Raw genomic sequence first — 20,363 nt, forward strand, 5'->3', positions numbered from 1 at the left:
TCCGCGCCGGCCTCCTCCCGCCGGGGCCCGCGGGTTTGCTAAGGGCAGGCACCCAGCGCCGGCCCGGGCCCCGGCTCCGGGAGGGGGCGGCCAGCGGCGGCGGCAGCACTTTGGGAGCCTCGCCCAGCGGGGGCGGCCGGGCCGAGTCCCGCTCCTCGCAGATCCGGACGACTCCTCCTGCGCGGCTACGGGCGCCCAGCGGCGCGGGTCCACGTGTCCCCGCGCCCCTTGTTTACTATCGGCCGAGCGCCGCGCGGAGCATCCTGGGGGCTGTCGTCTTACCGCGGCCGAGTTGGCAGGAGATGGCGGCCGCGAAGACTACAGCTCCCGGGATGCCTCTGCGCCCGCAGGGGGAGGTGTTGGCCAATCGCGGCGCCGTCTGCGCGTGATTGACGTGCGGCACGGTGCAATCCGCTGCGCGGGAGAGTCAAAACATGTCCGCCCTCCGGGCGCCTTCCTGACGGGCAGCGCGTGCAGCCAATAGGAAGTGGCGATCCCTTAAGCGGCGTCCTCCTCGGCCACTCTGCGATCGAGCCCCGGCGGCGCGGGGCGGGACCGAGCAGGGGGACGAGGCAAGGGGGGGAAGCTGAGAGGAATTCGGTAATGGCGACGGGTTCGGTAAGTGCCGCAAAGTTCGGGGCTGTCGCTGCGGAGGCCGCGGGGTCCCGCGGGGGGGGCGGGCGGCGGCTACCGGGCCGGGGGTGACGGTGGGGCGGCCGCGGGACCCCCGCCGTGGGGTGGCGGCTGCGCGGGGCGCGTCGTTTACTCCGCTCCGTACCCCCGCGGCGCCGGGACCGTTCTGTAGGCGCTGCGCTTCGGCCGCGTTATTGCCGCCCTCGGGGCGCTCGGCGGCGGCGGCGCCGGGACGTGGAGGCAAGCGAGGTGCCGCGGAGCCCCCCGCTTTCCTTTGCCCCCGCTCTCCGGCCTCCCGTCCCGGGTTGTCAGAGCGGGGTCGCCGCGCCACGCAGGGAGCGGAGCCGGCCCCGCGCGCCGCGGCCGCTGGGGGAAAGGAGCGCGCGGGGGACGATGGCGGGGGCGCGCGGGGTGGGGGAGGGGAACGGTGCGGCCCCCCCGGCCGGGGCGAGCTGTTACGCAGTTGTGAATGAATGGGGCTTGCGCGCATGCGCGGTGCCGGCGGGGAGTTTATAAACAAGGGCCGCGGCCAGGCGGGTCACGTGACGGCGGGGGGGCGCGGGCGCGGCGCTGAGGGGGCGGGCAGTGGCGGCTGTGCGGGGAGCGGCCGCGAGCACGGCGGCGAGGCGCCGCGGCCAATCGGCTCCTCGCTCGTGTCGCTTTGTGGCGGTGTTTTTTTCTTCGAAACGCGAGGAGCTGACGAAGCGCAGGGCGCCAGTCCGGGAATGCGTTTGTGCCTCCAAAGAAAATGGGGGCGCGCACTGCGCTCCGCCTTCCGCCTCACGCTGTGCCCGATGGCGAGGGCAGAACGCGCTGCGGTGTGGATGAGGCGTCGGAGAACGAGGCGCTCCATCGGGAGCTCGTCGGGCCGCACGTTCTCCTTTCTCTCACGTTCGTCCTGCAGCTATTTAAAGGCAGAACGGCGCTGTCGTGGCTCCTGTCCTCGAGTGGATCCAACCGTTTGTTACAACAAAACGTTCTTTCATAACCGTAATCACGTGCCCCCTGATGCATTACACCAAGAGAGCTTGGAGGCCGTGCTGTTCCGTAGATGATTAGCTTTTAGCTGCTGTTGGATGTAAAGCAGTGCCTGGGGAGGCACTCAGTGGTCATGCATGTGGCAAGCCCGGCAGTTTCTTTCTTCCTGAGTGGAATTTTTTGCTGTTTTGTGATGGACCATGTGATGCTTAGAAAGTAATTGTGGTTATTTCAATTCGGGATCATTTGAAGAAGAGCAGTAGATAACTAAACTGCTATAGACTGGCTAACCTTGTTTTTCAGCTTTCAGGGACAGTGCTTGTGTAGAATTACCACAGCTCCTCGGCTGTCAAAGATAAAGAAGAACGTTGCTTTGGGGGTAAAGGTTGCAGTGCTAGAGCTGGGGAAATGAAACTGTACAAGAAGCTGCTGGTGGGGGCCTGGTTTGTGTTCCTCTTCCAGCCCACACACAGTGCCTGCTCTGACACATGAAGCTGTGGCTGGAGCTAGTGAGGATCACAGAATAGCCAGGGTTGGAAGGGGCCTCAAAGTTCATGAAGCTCCAACCCCCCTGCCACATGCAGGGCCACCAACCTCCCCATTTAATACTAGGTTAATAATAGGTTGCCCAGGGCCCCATCCGATCTGGCCTTGAACGCCTCCAGGGATGGGGCATCCACAACCTCTCTGGGCAGCCTGTTCCAGCACCTCACCGCTCTTATAGTAAAGAACTTACTGGGATGGACAGGGTAGTGAAAAGGCTCCTGCAGCTGAGGGGAATTGTGGTGCTTGAGGACGTTAGGAGACCTGACAGCAAGTCACCTGGAAGGAGGATGGTGGAGCAAACCCTCTGAAAACCAGGTTCCCACACCTGGGGGGCTGGGAGCTGGCTGGGACCCACCTGGCTGCACCAGTGGTGGTGAGCGGCTCAGGGCATGCAGTGGGCAGTGCTGGCGCTGACTGCCTTGCTGGCCAGGGCGGCTCCTGGACACCACGGTCACAGGCCTGCAGGGAACATTCCAGCCCTGAGCAAACAGACATAAAAACTTACATCAGGAGAAGTCACTGGACACTGTAACACTTAAGGGAGTTTATGTGTATGCAAGTTTTAATCTCTGTTTCTTTAAAGTCAGATACTTTGGAACATCCTAACATGGTGTGGGAAGTGAAGACGAATCAGATGCCTAACGCAGTTCAAAAGCTGCTCTTGGTAGTGGACAAGAGAACTTCAGGGATGAATGAGTCACTGGAGTTGCTGAAGTGTAATGAAAACCTGCCCTCTTCTCCTGGATATGCATCTTGTGATGAGCACATGGAGCTTGGTAAGCAATACAGCCTGCAGAGGAGGCGAGTTCTGTAGCTTGTTTGGTTGCAGTTTTCGTGTGGTGAGGTTACTGGGAGCTGACTGAATGAGACGACTGGCTTAATGCAGGTAGGGCAGGGAATGTGGCAGTGAATTGTGGCATCTGAAAGTCCTGCTTTATCACCACTTTTCCCTGTAACCTATTTCCAGCTCTGACACACTGGCTTGTTGACTTAAATGTGTTCTTTGAACTTAGAGGTGCGAGTTTCCGTTCCTGATTTCCAGAGGAGCTTTTTTTGGCTCAAGAATAACAAACAGAAAGCTCAAGAGCTCCTCCTAAAGGGAAGTTGCCCTACTTTAGGTCAACTCCTACCAGGCATTCCAAAGTAGAGAAATGTTTAACTTGAGTTAAATGCTGGAGAAAAGTAGTGTGCGTGTTAAAAAGGATTGATATAATCCATGTAATATTAGTGCATTTAATTGAAATGGTAGAGTAACTAAGAACAACGATACTTAGTTACATGAGACACAGAGTGTTGTTAGTAAGCTGGGCTCTTTTTTGTTATCTGTGTAGCATGAGAAATGTGAGGTTACTGCTGGGTATTTGCACCTGCCAGGCTGTATACCCAGCTTTAATGATTTCTGAGCTGTTAGATTCCAGTTCACTGGTGGGAACATGACAAATTGTACCCTATACAGCCTCTGATGCTGATTATTTTTAGTGACATATCCACTAGGACAGAATAGTTCAGTTGCCTTTTACTGAAGCGCATCTGCAGAATTTTGCAGTACATTTTTGTATCAGCTGGTCAGCGCAGTAAGGAGATTTAATGGCCTCTTTGCATGACATTTTTCTTAGAGTGTTTGTTTGAATGTATGGTAGACCAGAGATGCAGTGGTTTCTGTGAACATTCTGTGAGTGTTGTGAGTCGGGTTTGTGAAATGCTGGTAATTGTGAGATGAGAAAATACAATTAGTTACTTTGTTGTGGTTTGGTTTTGAATTTTATTTGCAAGTTTCATTGTAAACTAGTATTTATCAGTGGGTGTAATTATGGTAATTTGTGTGTTTGTTTGTAGATGATCTTCCTGAACTACAGGCTGTGCAGACAGACTCTGCCCCATCTGCGCTTTTTCAGCTTGGCACCGATGTTTCACATCAGGAATGTTCAAGGCCTTCGTGGAACCAACATACCTCAAACAGCAATTCAGAAAGTGCTCATTCTTGTGACAATGGGGTCAACTGGCTGACAGAACTAGCAAACATCGCCACAAGTCCTCAGAGCCCTCTGATGCAGTGCTCTTTTTATAACAGGTACTGACGTTAATTGAAAGTTCTGGCTCAGCATTGCAATGTTATGTTTCCAGAAACATTTCCTTCACTCTTCCCACCATCTGCCCTCTGACTTTGAAATGTAGATCTGTTTATTAATCTTTCTGTGTAGTACCTGAACTCCTTTTGCAGATGATGGCACGCAACTTGCTTCAGAATCTGCTGCAAATATCTCTTAACTGCCAATCGCCAACAAAGTAGGATGCTATAAAGGCGATCTCTGAGCTCAGATCTTATGGCAGTTGCCTCATGTGGAGCAGCAGATGAATGTGTCATGCTAATCTCTGAATACTTGTTAGTGTGATGTAATTAGTAATAGTTACTAGTGCACTGATTCCTATTTATTTTTATGAGCTAATTGAAAACCTGGTGGAATTCATTGTTATTGTTTTAGATGTGTAATCTGCAAGTTCTCTAAGGCTGTGGGAAATACTGTGGTATCTTAGCATTTTTCTGGGCTTCCTCTTTTATCATCTGGCTTTGCTCTAGGCTTAGAATAAGAAAATTAAATACAGTGCTGCTAACAGTAATGCAGCAGGGATCTCAGCACTGTGACCGAGCAGGTGTCCTTAGGTCCTACTCTAAGGACGGAACATTGATATCAAGGTATCGGTGCAGACTTCTCCATTGTGACGAGGAAAAGCCGATGAGGGAAGTGGTGCTGGGGGCTGGACAGGAGCTGTGCGGTGCATCCAGTACTCAATCTCTACTGAGTCTTGTTGTGAGGAATGTTTGTTTGGGGTCTGGCTCACACAAGCAGAAGTGTTTTCTAATGTATTTCACAGAGAAATTTAAAACTGTTGGCTGTATCTTCTGTCCCATGACTGCAGTGTAGCTGCAGCCGTACGCACAGTAAGTCACCTGCTGTCAGCAGCCAGCAGCACTGACAGCACCCTTGGAAAAGTGCTTTTAATATCTCACAAAAATATGGAAGGTGTTTCTTGGTTATTCAAAATCTGAATGCTGACAGGATATTTGTATGCATAACAGCTGCGGTAAGATTTCATATGTGAAATATCACAAAATCAAAGTAGTTTAGTGTAAAGGTAGTTATGTCTTGCATTGCCTTACTCTGAAATGTTTTAAAATGCGTTTTCCTATTGCAGATCATCTCCTGTTCACATTATAGCTACAAGCAAAAGTTTACATTCCTATGCACGTCCTCCACCGGGTTCCTCAAAGAGTGATCCCAACTTCTCCAAGAGTGATTTGGATGAAACACCGGTCAGACACGAAAGGGTGAGATGTCCAAAAGCTTTCTAAACTAAATAAAGATGTGTGAGCTAAGGTTTTTGAGGAGAGAAGCTGGTTAAAAAAATGAACTGTTAAGTTTTAAGGTGGATTTTCTGTTAGTATTATCAAGAGCAGACTTGGCCCTGCAGCTTTCCAATAATTTTTCCAAAGAACAACAAATGCTTTCAGTACTTCTGTGGATGATTAAAGAGTGATAGCTTATAAACTGCTTGTATGGGCTCAGGTGAGTTTTGGAGGATGAAAAAAAAAAAAAAAAAAAAAAGAAAGCACATTTCAAATCAAGTTTGTGAGAACATTAGTTAATGAAAACACTCAATTTCTCCTGCATTCCTTGAATCTTTGTTTTCTTGTTAACATTCCTGTTTGTGTTTAAGGCAGAATTACGATCCAGGTGTGAACTAGAGAACACTTAAATATGTACAGCACCAGCCTAAAAATCTTGCATGTTAACGTGTCAATGCCATTGTGCCTTTTCTAATAGACAAACAGCGAATCGGAGTCTGGTATTTTCTGCATGTCGTCACTTTCAGATGATGATGATCTGGGATGGTGCCATTCTTGGCCCTCAACTGTTTGGCACTGCTTTCTAAAAGGTAAATACAACGTATCATTGGGTAAGGATTTCTTTCTCTTTTTTATGTGATGGCAATATTTATTAGTTTTTTTCCCCTCCTCAAAATATCTCCTAGGTTCTCGTTTGTGCTTTCATAAAGGGCGCAATAAGGAATGGCAGGACATTGAAGATTTTGTGAGATCTGAAGGCTGTGGAAAAGAAGAAAATCTCTCAGTGAGTGCTTACAAGGTAGCCCTCAGTTCTGACACATTCCCTTCAACGGCTGAAGTGCAGTATTGACTTAGCAGTGTTACTCTGTGCCTTTATTTACTGTGTGGGAAGAGAGGTTGGTGTGGAACTTGCCTAGCGCTGCTCACTGTTCTGTTTGCATGTCTTGGCAAAAAGCATCTGAGCTGTGTTCATTTAGGTAGGTTTTATCAATTTTTATTTTCATGATAGCACATGTATAATGTTGCTATTCGTAATATACTGTAAGATGATAAGAATACACTGATGGTGTCACAAACGTGTATGCTTTCCTTCCCTGGAAATTCTGACTGTCTGCATGTTTACAGGGCTATGGCTCCGATGGTTTGAAGCTCATTTCTCATGAGGAAAGCATTTCCTTTGGTGAGTCAGTGCTGAAGTTGACTTTTGATCCTGGCACAGTGGAGGATGGCCTGCTCACAGTAGAGTGCAGACTTGATCACCCTTTTTATGTTAAAAATAAAGGTATGAAGTACTCTAAGTATACTCGGTTTTATGTTAAAATGCTCCTAGGGAGGTAGTTGCAGGTTTTACTACTGTCTCTTGTTACTCATGGAACTTACAAAAGCAGTGTTGTAGAATCACTGTGCTATTTGTGTAAAGAAAAATAGAACTTGAACCAACAGAACAGTAAAGCTACAGGAATACTGTATATAACTCGAGGAGGTTTGGTCAAATATATGAGTGGAATGCAGGAAAATGGGTAAACTGGGGGGAGAAAGGAAATAAGCAAATATAAGAGACTTTTCTGTCATATTAAATGTGGAACTTCTGATGATAAAAGTTTCCAGATTTTTCTGATTTTTCTTTTGGATGAAAGAAGCTGCATCAGACCATTTTAATAAAATGATAGCATTTAGATGTGTAGGATTGCTCCAGTTAAGACTAGAGAGATTTGTCTGGCCGTTTGTCTAATTTAACTCTTTACCACTTCAGGTTGGTCATCTTTTTATCCAAGCTTGACTGTGGTACAGCATGGCATTCCATGCTGTGAAATGCATCTTGGAGATCTGTGTCTACCTCCTGGACACCCTGATGCCATTAACTTTGATGATTCAGGTGTTTTTGATACATTTAAAAGGTAATTTTTGAATAAAGTGGCCTCAGTGGTTATTGTGTTTAATGAGTAGGGACCTTACTTAAGTCTACCCGAATGTAAGCGTTACATAGAAGAGAGAAAGAATACTGATGGTTATGCAAGGCAATTGAGAGGGAAAGTGAATATCAGGAATGCTGTGTGGTTTTGTGCTGTGCTGAACTGCAAAGTAATCTCTTGGGCTAAAGTAACTTCTCAGACTCTGCTTATGATAGTCTCAAACTGATCAGGTGAAGCAGTAAGAAATGTATCTGTGCAGATTCTTCAGGTGTCACAGGGTAGCTTTAAAAAACACGGTATGGTTGTCCCACAGTAGTGTTAATCAGCTGCTGATGTGCTTCATAGGCTGCTGTGTCCCTGAAGCAGTGGTTCCTAGGCGTTAATTCACATGCTGTGGCTTTAGAATACAGTGTTTCAGTACTTTCATAACTTGTTATTTTTGTAAATTCTGCATTTTGTGTTTCTTTCCCAATACAGCAAGTAGGTCTCACTTCAGACAAAGTTAGAGAAGCTTGAGGTTTGCCTTGCTTTGAGCCTGAGAGTGGACTAGGTGACCTTCAGAAATCCCATCCACCATGAATTATCCTAAGGAAGTAGTATTACTCGTACAGATTTTTCCACACTCTTCAGAGATTTCTAAGTGTGGTTGAATGAGTCTTTTCCTACCTATGTTCCTATCTATGTTAGCTCTTTTTTAGCATCCGATTTTAGGCCAGTTGCTCACTATTATTTCTTACAGTTGAAAAACTGAATTCCAAGTGCTGTTAGCAGTTCATGTCTGAAGGGCTCTTGCATATCTTGTGTGGACATTTGCTGTTTTGTTGTTTTTTTTTTTTAACTTACTAACCCTTATTCCGAAGTGCATGTGAAGAGGGCTGGTAGAATCATTGTATTTGAGTCTTACTGAAGAACTGTGGCTCCTTATTCATTCTGCAGCCTAGCTGAAGCATGGCTGGACACCTCAGATTCCTTGTCTCTATTTCTTTGGTCTGAAGGGAATGTCTGTGAGAAGGGAGCTTGCAGCAGCAGTGGTGGTTAGCAGGGCAGAATCATCAAAAAGCAAAATTCTGTGGCTATGAGATGAGGAGCACTGCAGGACTGTTTGGAGAACAGGGAGATTCTTTTGTGTTACCTTGTAAACCTGGAGGTTATGAGCACTGCCCCTGCTTTGTTATGTATTCCTCCTCCACGGGATTTTGGAGACAATCCTTCAACCTCCACCCTTGCTTTGGCCTCATCCCCCATGAAGGGGCTGCCTGTGCACATGGGGCTGGGCCATCACTTGCAGTACTTCTGTGCTAGTTAGTTTGGGAAAAAGAAAATCTTCTAATCCTTTCCTTTTGCCATAATTTGCTTAAGTACAGCCACACTGAGCAGCTGGTAGAAGGAACCTTACAGTTGCACTCTGCAAGGTGGTTGCTAATCCAGAGTTTGGAAGTTACAGCTTAGTAGCACCTTTGTAGGTGTTCATGTTGCATGATAAAGCCTGTGGTTTCCAGACTGATCTGCTCACGCTCAGGAGAGACTGTTTGTTATCACATCTTCTGTAGTGGTTGCAGTTCTCTGTAGTTGTTGGCCAACATAAAAATACAGCAGTTTTATAGTTTTTGCAGGTTCAAGTTGTATGGGAGCAGCTCACCAAGTTGAAATGCTTGAAGCGGGGAGGAGCTGTCACATTTTTGTCACTAGAGGGCAGACGTGTGTCAGCTTTGAACTCAGTTGCAATACTGTGACCCTCCAAACATTTCTTCAAATCTCAGTGGAAGGTTTGTCTGTAAAAGAATTGCTGTGTAACGATTTAGAATGATTTAGTTATTTGTGCAAGAGCATATACAGTGCTGTTTATTTTAATACAGGGGTTTCATATTCTTACCATGTTTTCACAAGGGAACTCAGCACTCCTCCTCCCCATGCAGTTGTCACTTCAGTAGCTGTTGTGCACCGACCAGCTCTGCGTTACAGGCAGGACAAATGCAGAAAGAGAGCATTTCAAATAGTGTGACATTTTCAGACGGTGTGTGATGCACTGCCATACAGCCAGGGAGCTGATGGTACACAGCAGATGGTACAGAATTGTGGTTGGTCTCCCAGACCCTTTTTACCCACCTGTCTGTGTCAGGCACAGACTGAAAGCACACACTGACACAAGAGATAGCAGAATACCAGAAAGGTAGCAGGGATGGAGAGAGAGCAGCTGCCTCAGGATTGCACATCTAAAATATCTGATTGTTTTCTGGTATATCTTTTCTTGTAGTTACGACTTCACACCGCTGGACTCCTCAGCAGTGTATGTGCTCAGCAGCATGGCTCGCCAGCGTCGCGCTTCTCTGTCGTGCGGAGGATCAAACAATCAAGATGCCGAAAGATCAGAATGCAGTACTAAAAACTGTGCAGCTGCTGCGGCATCCCATCTTTCCTCCACTGCTTTGTGCAGCAAAGCTGGCAAAAGCCACGGCTCAGGGACTGCAAGTACTGTGAGTGCCACTTCTCCAAACAAGTGCAAAAGACCAATGAATGCCTTCATGCTTTTTGCCAAAAAATACAGAGTTGAATATACTCAGATGTATCCAGGGAAGGACAACAGGTAACAGCATGACATTATGGTGTGGTTATTACTGCGGAGCTGGCAGCATATCCGTGTTCCGCTTCTAATCATAGAGTGGACTAAATTTTGTACTTGAAATAGCAAGTGTGTATATTACGTAAAGACTGAGTTTTGAAAGATGCTAACGCAAAATGTATGGGCAGGCTTTAAATATCTGCAGTTCTCTGTACATTTGACACAAGCCATTTTTGGCAAACTTGCCTTCTGCTGAGAAAGCGTTTGGGACAGCGGCTGAGGTAGGAGTGTGCGCACCGCCGGCATCGCAGGTGTACGGCAGTCTGTGGGACACTGGTGAGAAATGTTTGTGGGGAAAAAAGTACCAGCTTCTCTGCTTGGGTGTTGTTAGAGAAACAGGGAAGTCCTGGTTGTTCTAGTATAGCCATAATGGTCTTGACATAATACTGTATCATCCACGAAGCTACTACCATTTATTGTAAGTTGTATATCTTGTTAGATAATGAGTTACTGATTGATTGGATGTCTGAAAGATCTTAATCCAAACAGCACATAGGCAAACTGTGCTTGTCCTAAAAGCACAGATTGACCTGGTGGAATGTGCTGGGAGAGCTGTGCATCTGTGTGCTTGGGGGAAAGGATCTTGCCTTGTTTGTCCATGCTTATAAAGCTGCCTGTTGTGTGTGTATGTTGAAGCATGATGCTATGTTGTGCTGGCTGTACGTCTGTAAATATAAATGAAAACACACAAATTTAAAATCAGATTTAAGAAATGTATGTAAAACTGTGACCATAAAAAAAAAAAAAAACAAAAAAAAAAAACTGTTTTGCATAAAAGAATGTGACAGAAGTTAAAGGTGATGGTGCTTTAAGAGGGCTCCTCTGCTGGGGAGGCTGAAGCTGCTGCTGAGAAACAAACTCCTGCCATGCAAACAGCCCGTCCTTAAATTCCAGGCAATCTCGTGTGCCCTGGCAGTGACATTCTGCAGTGTTCCCAGTAATTTCAGTGAAGCAGATGTGCAGTCTTCAAATTCATGGCAACTATAAGTGAGAAAGTGACAGCAAGTCAGCTAGGAAAGTTTTTGATTATTTAATTAAAAAGTGCTGATTAAATGGCTGCAGTGAGCCAGAGTTGCAGTTAGATGAGTGTGAGAATAGTTTGAATGTTTCAGTGAGCGCATTCATACTGATGCAAAGTGGAGAGAGTTACTTGTAAGCTTTAGAGTGCACTGCTCCCTGTGCCTTCTGAATGCACTTTCTTGGCATCCATAAAATACAGTGAGCTCAGTAACTGACTTTCTGGGCACTCAGCTGCTGTTGCTTAAGTGTTACTGTGGCTGTTTGGAGGCAGCTGTCACGTTCTTAAAATACAAGTATGTTTGGTGTTCAGAGTGCTGAGTAAATCTTAACCGTGGTTGTACACAGTGCCAGTTTCCATACTGTGGAGTTCTCGTGTTTGTGTTTTTTGTGCACGTGGGTGAGGACAAAACTTGAAATATTCAGAGCTAGAATGTCTGTTTGGAGATAAAGTGGTTCAGGACATGTTGAAGAGATAGCGAGCTGCAGGCGCTCCGAGCCCAGTGTGCCTGTGCTGCTGTGGACCAGACCTGAGGGCCGTACTTCAGAGACCTGGTCGTCAGGCTCACACCTGTTGCTTCTGTGCGTGTTCTTGCTGTAGCCGTAGCTGGGCTTCACTTGTGCTTTCTGAAAGATGGATCATTTGGGCAGCATACGTTCAAAAAGTGAAGAAAATTCTGCTGGCATTTGTTAGCGCTGAACATCATTACTTGAGTGAACTTGAAGCTGCCTCCAATTCTGTTTCACAATTTGTTTGGAATGGACAGCAGTGTAAGGGCTTGCACCCTCTGTGGCAGCATGCTGCTGTAACGCTGCCAGGCATCTCACCAGCACTGGAAGAGGAAAAAGGCAGCATACAGAGCATGGCAAAGATGTGCTGGGATGAAAGGGCTGGAGGGGCAGCTCTGCAGTACTTGTTTCTGGTTGGGAGAGTCGTGTCTCTTATGTCAGATGTCTCTGTATGCATTTTTTTCCATCTTGGAGGTTCACTCATAGAACTGTTTCCTTGGAGAAATGAAGCTCTCGTCTGTGTCTTAGATTTCTTGAGTTTTTTTAAACGTGCTGATGAGCCCTCATTTTCAGTGCCTCCATGCAGTTGGAGTCTGGAGGTACCATTTCTTTGTAGGCTTATCTATTGCATTTGAAAAGCAAACGTTTTGGAGTTTTTAGCTGGAAATGCAATGGCTTTCTCAGCACACCTTGCTCTGGGTCGTGTTGCTTTTCCCTGGGAGGATGTGTGGGAATGGTTTCACTGCCAACAGGGGGCTTTTTTAATAAGGAAAATCAGTATTTCTAGTTGCATGCACCTTTTTCTTAGATCTGGTTGTCCAGCTTTCATCACTGTCATCTGAAGCCATTGCCATACCTGCTCTGTAGATTAATAACTGTTGATAGGGCAGCGACTGTGCAGAGATCTGCATTCAGCCAAAGGATGGCATTAACATTTTAATAGAATATTGATCCAACATTTGGGAGCACAGTTAAGCAATATGGCACAGCAGCGTGGGGAAATATTGTCCAGAGGTCATCAAGCTTACAAGGAGCAGAAAAACGACTCGTTCAGCTCTTGGAAGTCCCAGTGGCTGTGCTGGAACAAACGGTTCCTCTCTGTGCAGGAATGTTACATGGGAACACAGCCGTGTGCTCGGCCCACTCGTGTTCTCCCTGCTGGGGGCTGGAGGTGGAGGAAGCTCCACAGATCACGAACCAGACGCGGGGGCAGCAGTTAGTCAGACCTGAGGTCATGCTCAGATCATTGCCCTAATTATTAGAGAACATATTTTCAGCAAATCTGTCAATCTGTCATACAGGCTTATGGTAGAAAAGCAGGGCAAAGCAACTGTGGTTGTGGTGGTTCTCAGCATTGTTTAACATCCCTCTTTGCTGGTTTCTGCCAGTCGCTGCGTATCGCATGCACACACTTGGAAATTCTGTAATGCTTGTTGGGCCTCACTCAGCTCTCAGAAGTCTCAGCTGTTTAACTGGTAGAAGAGAGGAGGTGATTGGGAAGAAATGTTTGATTTCTTCTGTGCGTTTTTTTTAAATGTTTCCTAAGGGGCTGGGATTAAAAAAAAAAAAAATAATAACATTGAAAAACTATAAAATCCCATTCTTGACCATAGTCTGAAATGTGTGTTGCAGAGCCATAAGCGTGATACTTGGTGACAGGTGGAAGAAAATGAAGAATGAGGAGAGGCGGATGTACACGCTAGAAGCCAAGGCCTTGGCAGAAGAACAGAAGCGTTTAAATCCTGATTGTTGGAAACGAAAACGAACAAATTCTGTAAGTTTTGTCAAGCTGGGTTTTTTTCTCCATTATGCAGACACATGTGTTTGTATGGTAGCAATGGTGTTTTCTGTCTGTTCAGGACCTGCTCTGCTCTCCTTCCTTCTTGTGGGACACAGGAGGCAGACAGCACACATCTGTTTCTGTGCTTCATGACAGTTCTGTAAATTGTTGGACTGGAAGCGAGCGTGTCTGGGGGGGCACGTGAGCTCCTGGTTGAGCCTATGAGGTTGCACCCAAATTGAAGTTGTTCCTTTCCCCAGAACAACCAAAGCTTCCCCACAGTCCTGCTGTTGTTCACTAAAAGCTTTTTCTTTACCATTTTCTGGTGGTTTTTCCTCTGTACGTACAAAACTATGGAGGGAGCAAATCTAATATTTTTTTTCTTTAGTTTCACTTATTCTTAATTGTAAAGTACACTGGGTGATACTTCCTGTGTAGGGAAGGTTTTTCCCACTGTGTAGAAGGCGATCAAATTAAGAGTCAGCAACAGATCAGGGCTTTCAAGCTAACCTGCAAGCCACCAAGCAGGCAAGTAGGGCGGAAGGAAGGGCGCAGGGCGGTGCACGGTGCCGCACGTCAGCCGTCGTACAGCTGAGCAGGAGCTCCATGTGTGCTGGGCTGGGCGGATTTATCATCTCAAGTTATTGCCTTTCCTTTCCTGTGTATGTGAGCCTGTTTTCTCAAGTGCCTACAGAGATGTTGCTCTAAGAAGACTGAATAAGAGATGCTCCAACACCAGTTTGCTTCTTTGCTGCTGTACGCACCCTCTGCTGGGGAGTCTTCAGCCCTTGGTGGCAGGTTTCACCAGCTGCCAGGAGCGAGCTGTTCTTATGTTCACTGTCATTTCCAGATGTTGCTCTGTATTCTGCTTTAATCAACAATGGCATCCCTGTTAACTTTCATATGGTTTTAGACTAATAGAACCATTAATAATACCATTTCTACAGTGCAGGAGTTGTGGGCCTTGCCCTGAGAGAGCTCACATTCACTTCCTTGCACGCCACTGCTCTTCAGGGAGCTCAGTGGGTGTGTGTATGTAACGGAGATGAATATTTGGGTTGGCTTTAGGGAGAAGGATGTTTCCTTAACCTACCACAGCAGGTAGATCTTACCTTACTGCTACCTACCTGTGTAGCAGTAGGGCCTTACCTTGGTGTTAAAACAGCAGCAGCAGGAGACAACTTGTTTACTTGTTTTAGTGAATGAAGCATTTTGTTCACAGCTCCAAATAACAGTGGTCAACTGCAGGCTGAGACAAAGAAGTTTTCGTGGTCTTTTGGTGATTGGAATAAAATCCACTGTTTTGGACTCTGGTTTTCTTCTGAATACGTGACCAATGACAACACGTACTTCTGAATGCACGTTTGCTGCCATTTGCTGCTTCCCCTTTCCTTGGTAACTGCTGATGTGTTTTTCTCTACCCCCAGGGGTCACAACAGCACTAAGCCAGGATTCTGCCCACGACGATGACAAAATGGCTGTTGCTTGATGGCAAGAAGATGTGAGATCAAGGTCTATTTGTTGTGAATTTGTGTGACCATAAAATGCTGGCACCATCAAGTCAGAAACGATGTAATAGGAGTGCGGATTGCTTTTTACAATAGAACATTAAGTAAGCTAAAACTATCAACATTTTAAACCAAATTGCCTTACTTCTCTTCCAAACTTCATATATGTATCAGGTAATATAGGCTTGAAAATGGATATCCTGTGGTGCTAAAGTACTTCAGAAAGAGGCGAAGGAGATGTGTATAAATGTTTATTTTTAAAAGAAAATGTACAAAAAGGGGAATTTTAAAATATGTAACAGCTGTTTATATACATCGATTCTTATTGCTGATTTATATGTATTGCACAACCATATTATTAATTACGATTCTGGGGGCTGGGATTTTATGAAATGGCAAGCAGTGTATTACCAGTAGCCTCCCAGTCTGCCCAGATGCCAACAAGTTGGCAGGACATGTGGGAAGTGGAGAGCACAGTGAGCTGTAGCACGGGAGCTGCTTCTTGGGTCGCCACCTATTGCATCTGTATCCGCAGTGAGATGTTCGCACCAGCTGGCAGTAGCAGAGCCCTCACTTCCACCAGAACCAAGGGCTTGGGCCAGGGCAAAACGAATAAACAACATTATCTCAAGAAAAAATGGTGCTGTTGACGTCGTCACCGAGTAGTTTTAACTTTGTGTTTGGTCTTTGCCACATATTCTGCAATATTTTATTTCGCCATAAGACCTCTTTATGGTGGGGGCAAACTTTGCACTTAACTATACGTGCAACACTTGCACTTTACTTTTTTTTCCTCCTCCAACTGTCTGACTTAGAGCGGCTGCAGTAGGATTACAATTGCTTCTGCTGTGAACTACAATCATGGCTTTTCATGTACTAAACAGCTGTGTGTTTCTTTTTTTTTTTTTAAGAATCACAACTGTAAATTTCAGTTTGACACGTCTACGTGATGTTGCCCCTAAGATTTTTGCACACTATATTCTTGTATATTATTTCAAATAAATTCATTAAAATTTGGTGCTGTGTACTTTATGAAATGAAGATGATGCCATGTCAGGTCACCCCCAGCCCAGGACAGCTCTGTGTGAGCCTGGCAAGAGTCTGTTTTTATACTTCATGCTTCGGAAGCTGCTGAAGAACTTGAAATACTGAGTTCAGGATTGGAAAGGCAGTGTTCTTTATTACAGTTGAGGCAAAAAGAGAGGTGAAATCATTATCAATGACTCCCGAGTGGCAGAAGAGCAAGAGCAAATCATTGATGTTATTTATAAGTATTTTTCCTTGTGTTAAAATTAGTGATTTTTAGATGGAAACTGATGAGTCTGGCATTTCAAAAGGACAGTTTTCTGAATAAGGCTAATATGTATTCAACTCTTTAAGACTGCACTTGTAGGAAAAAAAGAGCTACTTCCTTATTAGAGATATTCAGCAATTACACTGTAATATTTGAGTATGTTCTAATTTTACGCGTTTCTAAATGCAAAAGGAATGTTGGAGAACGATTCATTTTTAATAGCACATAACAAGGGTACAATTTCATAACAACGTTTGTGTGTAAATTCCCATCAGAATGTGAGGAGAGAAGCTCCACAGGTCAAGTAGGTAAACATACCTCACTGTAAAGCGTATGTGCGTGGAGGTACTTTACGTGAACCCTAAGCAGAGCTGTGGCACCACAGGGAGTGGCTGTGTTCCTGCTCACTGGAGGGCCGACATGGCTTTCTGCAGCAGCTGAACCATTATGGGATAGACGGGAGCAAACTCCTTTCCTTCTCGTGCTCTGACTGACTGAACATAGGCTTCCAGTGCACCTCTAAGGAAAAAAAACACCAAAGCTGTTAAAGCAATAAAACTGCGTGCAAAGTACTGTAAGTTCCAGATCCAAAAATTGAAATTAATCAAAATCATTCCCTGCTACGGAATTTTCCTTAAATGATTTCCCATATCTTTGTAGATGGAAGCGGAGAACAAAGCCTGCAAAGCTCTACAGAATTGTTCCACGCTCTTTTCTCCTTTCCTGCATGTTTTGAGGAGTGAACAAGTTAACATTTGAATAATCAGCAGCACATGTTGCAGATGGCTTGAAATGACAGCTCTGACGCACAGACGCAGGCACAGTGCTGTACTGGTAACCTTTAGAAAGGGAAAGAATGGACTCCAGCTGCTGCACACACTGAGAGCACAACTTCCACAATGAAAGTGGGGCACCGGCGGATGGCTGAGCTGCCCTCAGGTGCTCTCCTGGCTCGGGCTGCTGAAATGCTGTCCTGTGGGAGATGCTGCTCTGTGCCAGAGACAAACTGCATCTATGCGCTCATACATCTTCACTGTGTTTTTCTCACATGCTGTTGTAGAATGTCACACCTGTGTGGATTACACAAATAGAGAACTTCCACGCTAAAAGTGGCAATTGTGATGGCATACTTGTCTGTGCACAGCTTGACTTGACTTGCTCTGAAAGTAGAGGGCCTCCTTTTACCTAATGGTGCTATTAAGTAGCAGTGTTCAATTATGCATCTGTATGACAAAGACTGTAATGTGAAGTTCAGCTGTGACACACTTTTCCATGAAATAGGCCAGGCTAGTTTCATGGATATTCAAACACACAGCATCAAATTTAGTTCATTTTTCCTTCCCGTTATCCCTCCCATTTCTTCATAAAATACAACGAATTGGGTGAGGGTCCTTCTGAAAGTCTTTGTTCATCCTACATTCCATGGTGCTGTTTACAGCAAAATGGTGATATTGAGGAGAAAACCACACATAACCAACAGACCAGGCACCTGGTGCCCCCCAGCAGTGCTCATACAGAGGTCATCGCAGAGCATTCCTGTGGTACCTCAGCTCCGTTCCGCACAGCTGCAGCTCTGGCTGTTCGTGCCCCAGCAGGAGAGCTGAGCTCTGGGTTGCTGACTGGGGAAGTGGTCCTGAATGTGTGTGTGCTGGAGGTGCTGCAGCCTGGGGTGCCCCCACCTCACTGCCGGGCAGCGACTCGTGAGCCTCCCGGCCAGAGCACACAAACAATGTGACCAAACACAGGCACACAGACACACACAGCTGCAGTCAAACTTTCCAGGCGCATCACACTGCAGAGCTCAAGGCTGATATGGCAGGAAGGAGCTGCAAGCAGCTCTCCTGCTGAGCACAGGGTGGAAACGAAGCAGGCACTGCGCAGTGCCCACTGCAGCCCTAGGTGCAGCAGACCTGCACGCGCTTGAGAGTTCTTCAATTTCAGTAACAGTTCTTCACCAATGAGACAGTGCTGAGTGCTCCACACCTGGTTCCAACACATCCTAAAGAGTCCCTTGGCTTTTTTTTTTTTTTTTTTTTTTTTTGGCATATCAAGAAGCAGCAAGAGAAAAGTTATGCCTCTTCACAAGCAGAATGGCAGGGACTGAATATTTGATCTAGCTGTAACAGAGCTGCCTTTCTGCACTTGGTCAGCTCCCTGAAAGCTTTCATCCTGCTTTTCCCTCTGAGAGTATCACAGAGCCTACAGGGATGGAAGCAGCAGTTACAGGATTGCTCGCTGCCCTCAACTCTCAGGGGCAGCTCACCTTGCTCCCGTCACCAATGCTGACTGCAGTGACAGGCCATGTCCCCAGGTAAGCTTTAAATCCCATGAGAAGGCAAGACAGGGGAAGAGAGAGCGGCTCAATGTGTTTCTTAGTCCTGCAGGTCCATGATGGCAATGGACACATGCAGAGCACATGGTGAACACTAAACAGAGGTGGGAGGTGCACGCAGGGATGGCTCACGGATGCTGTCAAGATGAAGAGAGATGCTTCACACTCCGATGTGTATCACATTTCCACTCAGGTCAGCACTGCAGTGCTCAGAGCAGCAGTAAGCGTTAAACACATTGGATTTTAGTCACCTTCTACAAAGAACTGTCCCCTGTACACAGTTAAGAAGCTCCTGTAACAGTTTTCTTGCTGTAGTTGTCAATCATTCGTCTGCAGAATCCTTCTCCCCTCCCACTCACAAGTGCCCCTCTGTCTTTTCCTCTATGCAGTCTTCAAAGTTTGTTGGTTTCAAATAGTTTTTAAGTCATCAAAAGCCACAAATAGAAAAAAACATATTGACCTGCTTAACTTAGAACGCTCCGACACCTCCTGGTGAAGTCGTGTGTTGGCTCATTACCCAGATGGTAACACTGCTATCCCTTCCCAACATTATCTCCTTGCTAGAAAAAAAACTTGCAAAAGACGACGGAGATAAGCAGATACTTCAGATGAAAGGGAGAGGCAGCTCTACCCTAAAAGCAGCGCCCAAAGACATTCCACATCAACCCTTGATAATCCTTATCCAGAGCGTTATTCCCACCAGATCAAACAAGAGGGAATGAGATTAAGGCCACCCTAAGTGCCCAATGGCAGTGCCAAAGTCCTCCCGGCTGCTATCTTTCTTCTCTCTCTCGTCTCAAGACAATCAGATCTAACAGGCAAACTCCGACACTGGCAGGTGCTGTCCCTGCCAGCTGTCCTGTAGGCACTCAGGCCTCGGGCCTCCCAGAGCCTCTTCCTTCCCCAGCAGACAAACAGCCAACAGAAGCAGCTCTGTGTCAGCTCCCTCCTTGTGCTTTCTCTTTCACAGCTTCATTTCAAAGCAACAAAGTCAGACTTCGTCAGTTTCACCAGCCCAGAAACACCATAACTGTTTTCCACTCAAGAGACAAACAATAATTACCGCTCCATCAACACCACAGGGTGAACTCTCAGGCATTTTAGTAAAACACACTTTGCACAGCTTTCCGTTAAATAATGAAAATAAAACCTTCTCAGTACCATAACATTAAACGCATTCACTGCTTCCCATGTCCCACGTTCCCATTTAAATGCCCTGAAGTCAACAGTTAAAGTGCAATTCAGAATCAGCAGTTTTATATGGAACTAAAACAGAAGCCAAGCTCTCCCCAGACAGCAGAACCTTTCTTAATGGCCCAACCCAAGCCAAAGGTGTGCTGTGTCGAACTCTGACTTCACACCAAATTCAATATTTACATCAGGCTTCCTTGCCTGTCCTCAGCCCAGTCCAAGGAGCCCAGTGAGTAGCAGGGAGGCAGCTTTGGAAGCGTGAGGGAGGAAGGGGTTGGGAGAGGTCACAAAGCACAAATGGTCATAAAGCAGATGTTATTTCAGAAGTACATTCTGGATGGAAGTTTTGTTTCTCTGAAGACAGGTATCTAACTTAAGAGTGGGACATTGGGTCTACGACATGCAGCAACACAAACAGTGCAGGAGCTGCTCAGGGCAAAGCAATGCTTTGTTGGAGCTCACAGACGGAGCTTAGGCTGGCTGAAATGGAAAACCCCTCACAACGTGTTTCACTGAAGCTGCTGAAGTGCCCACATGACTGCATCTCATTCTGGCAACAAACGCATTTAATAGCAGTGCTACCATCTGAAATGTGTATTTTATGATACTATTTTTGTAAGCTTGACTGGTCCTAGCTCAAAGAAGCTTTTGTAAATTATTCTGGCAGCAAAGAATGCAATTCAGATGCCATCACT

At 46.2% G+C, this 20,363-nt stretch overlaps 2 protein-coding genes across 4 annotated transcripts in view; one reads left to right on the top strand and one right to left on the bottom strand.

The window, feature by feature from the left end:
- Window positions 1-502: 502 nt before the first annotated feature.
- Window positions 503-15,867, top strand: HBP1 (HMG-box transcription factor 1). 3 transcript variants are annotated; one of them, XM_048945661.1, is made up of 11 exons: window positions 503-618; window positions 2,741-2,933; window positions 3,994-4,228; window positions 5,353-5,485; window positions 5,982-6,093; window positions 6,190-6,302; window positions 6,629-6,785; window positions 7,257-7,401; window positions 9,671-10,000; window positions 13,196-13,337; window positions 14,771-15,867. In XM_048945661.1, exons 1-11 carry the CDS (start codon window positions 604-606, stop codon window positions 14,786-14,788), a joined length of 1,593 nt encoding a protein of 530 aa, XP_048801618.1. In that variant the 5' UTR covers window positions 503-603; the 3' UTR covers window positions 14,789-15,867. The 3 variants fall into 3 exon arrangements, with proteins under 3 accessions (XP_048801618.1, XP_048801625.1, XP_048801635.1); XM_048945668.1 differs by having other exon boundaries at window positions 6,190-6,287; XM_048945678.1 differs by having other exon boundaries at window positions 556-618; window positions 2,745-2,933.
- The window catches only part of COG5 (component of oligomeric golgi complex 5), a 180,251-nt gene continuing 175,624 nt past the window's right edge, over window positions 15,737-20,363 (bottom strand). Inside the window, exon 22 of the mRNA XM_048945602.1 lies at window positions 15,737-16,664. Within this exon, the coding sequence (XP_048801559.1) occupies window positions 16,550-16,664 (115 nt within the window). The 3' untranslated portion in view covers window positions 15,737-16,549. The remainder of the gene's footprint in view (window positions 16,665-20,363) is intronic.

The sequence above is a fragment of the Lagopus muta genome, chromosome 1 (genome assembly GCF_023343835.1).
Source record: "Lagopus muta isolate bLagMut1 chromosome 1, bLagMut1 primary, whole genome shotgun sequence".
Lineage (NCBI taxonomy): Eukaryota > Metazoa > Chordata > Aves > Galliformes > Phasianidae > Lagopus > Lagopus muta.

Excerpts from the sequence above, each read along its gene's own strand:
- HBP1 (XM_048945661.1), top strand. Across the intron at positions 5,486-5,981 it reads CACCGGTCAGACACGAAAGG|ACAAACAGCGAATCGGAGTC; the intron begins GTGAGATGTCCA and ends CTTTTCTAATAG. Across the intron at positions 6,094-6,189 it reads TTGGCACTGCTTTCTAAAAG|GTTCTCGTTTGTGCTTTCAT; the intron begins GTAAATACAACG and ends AATATCTCCTAG.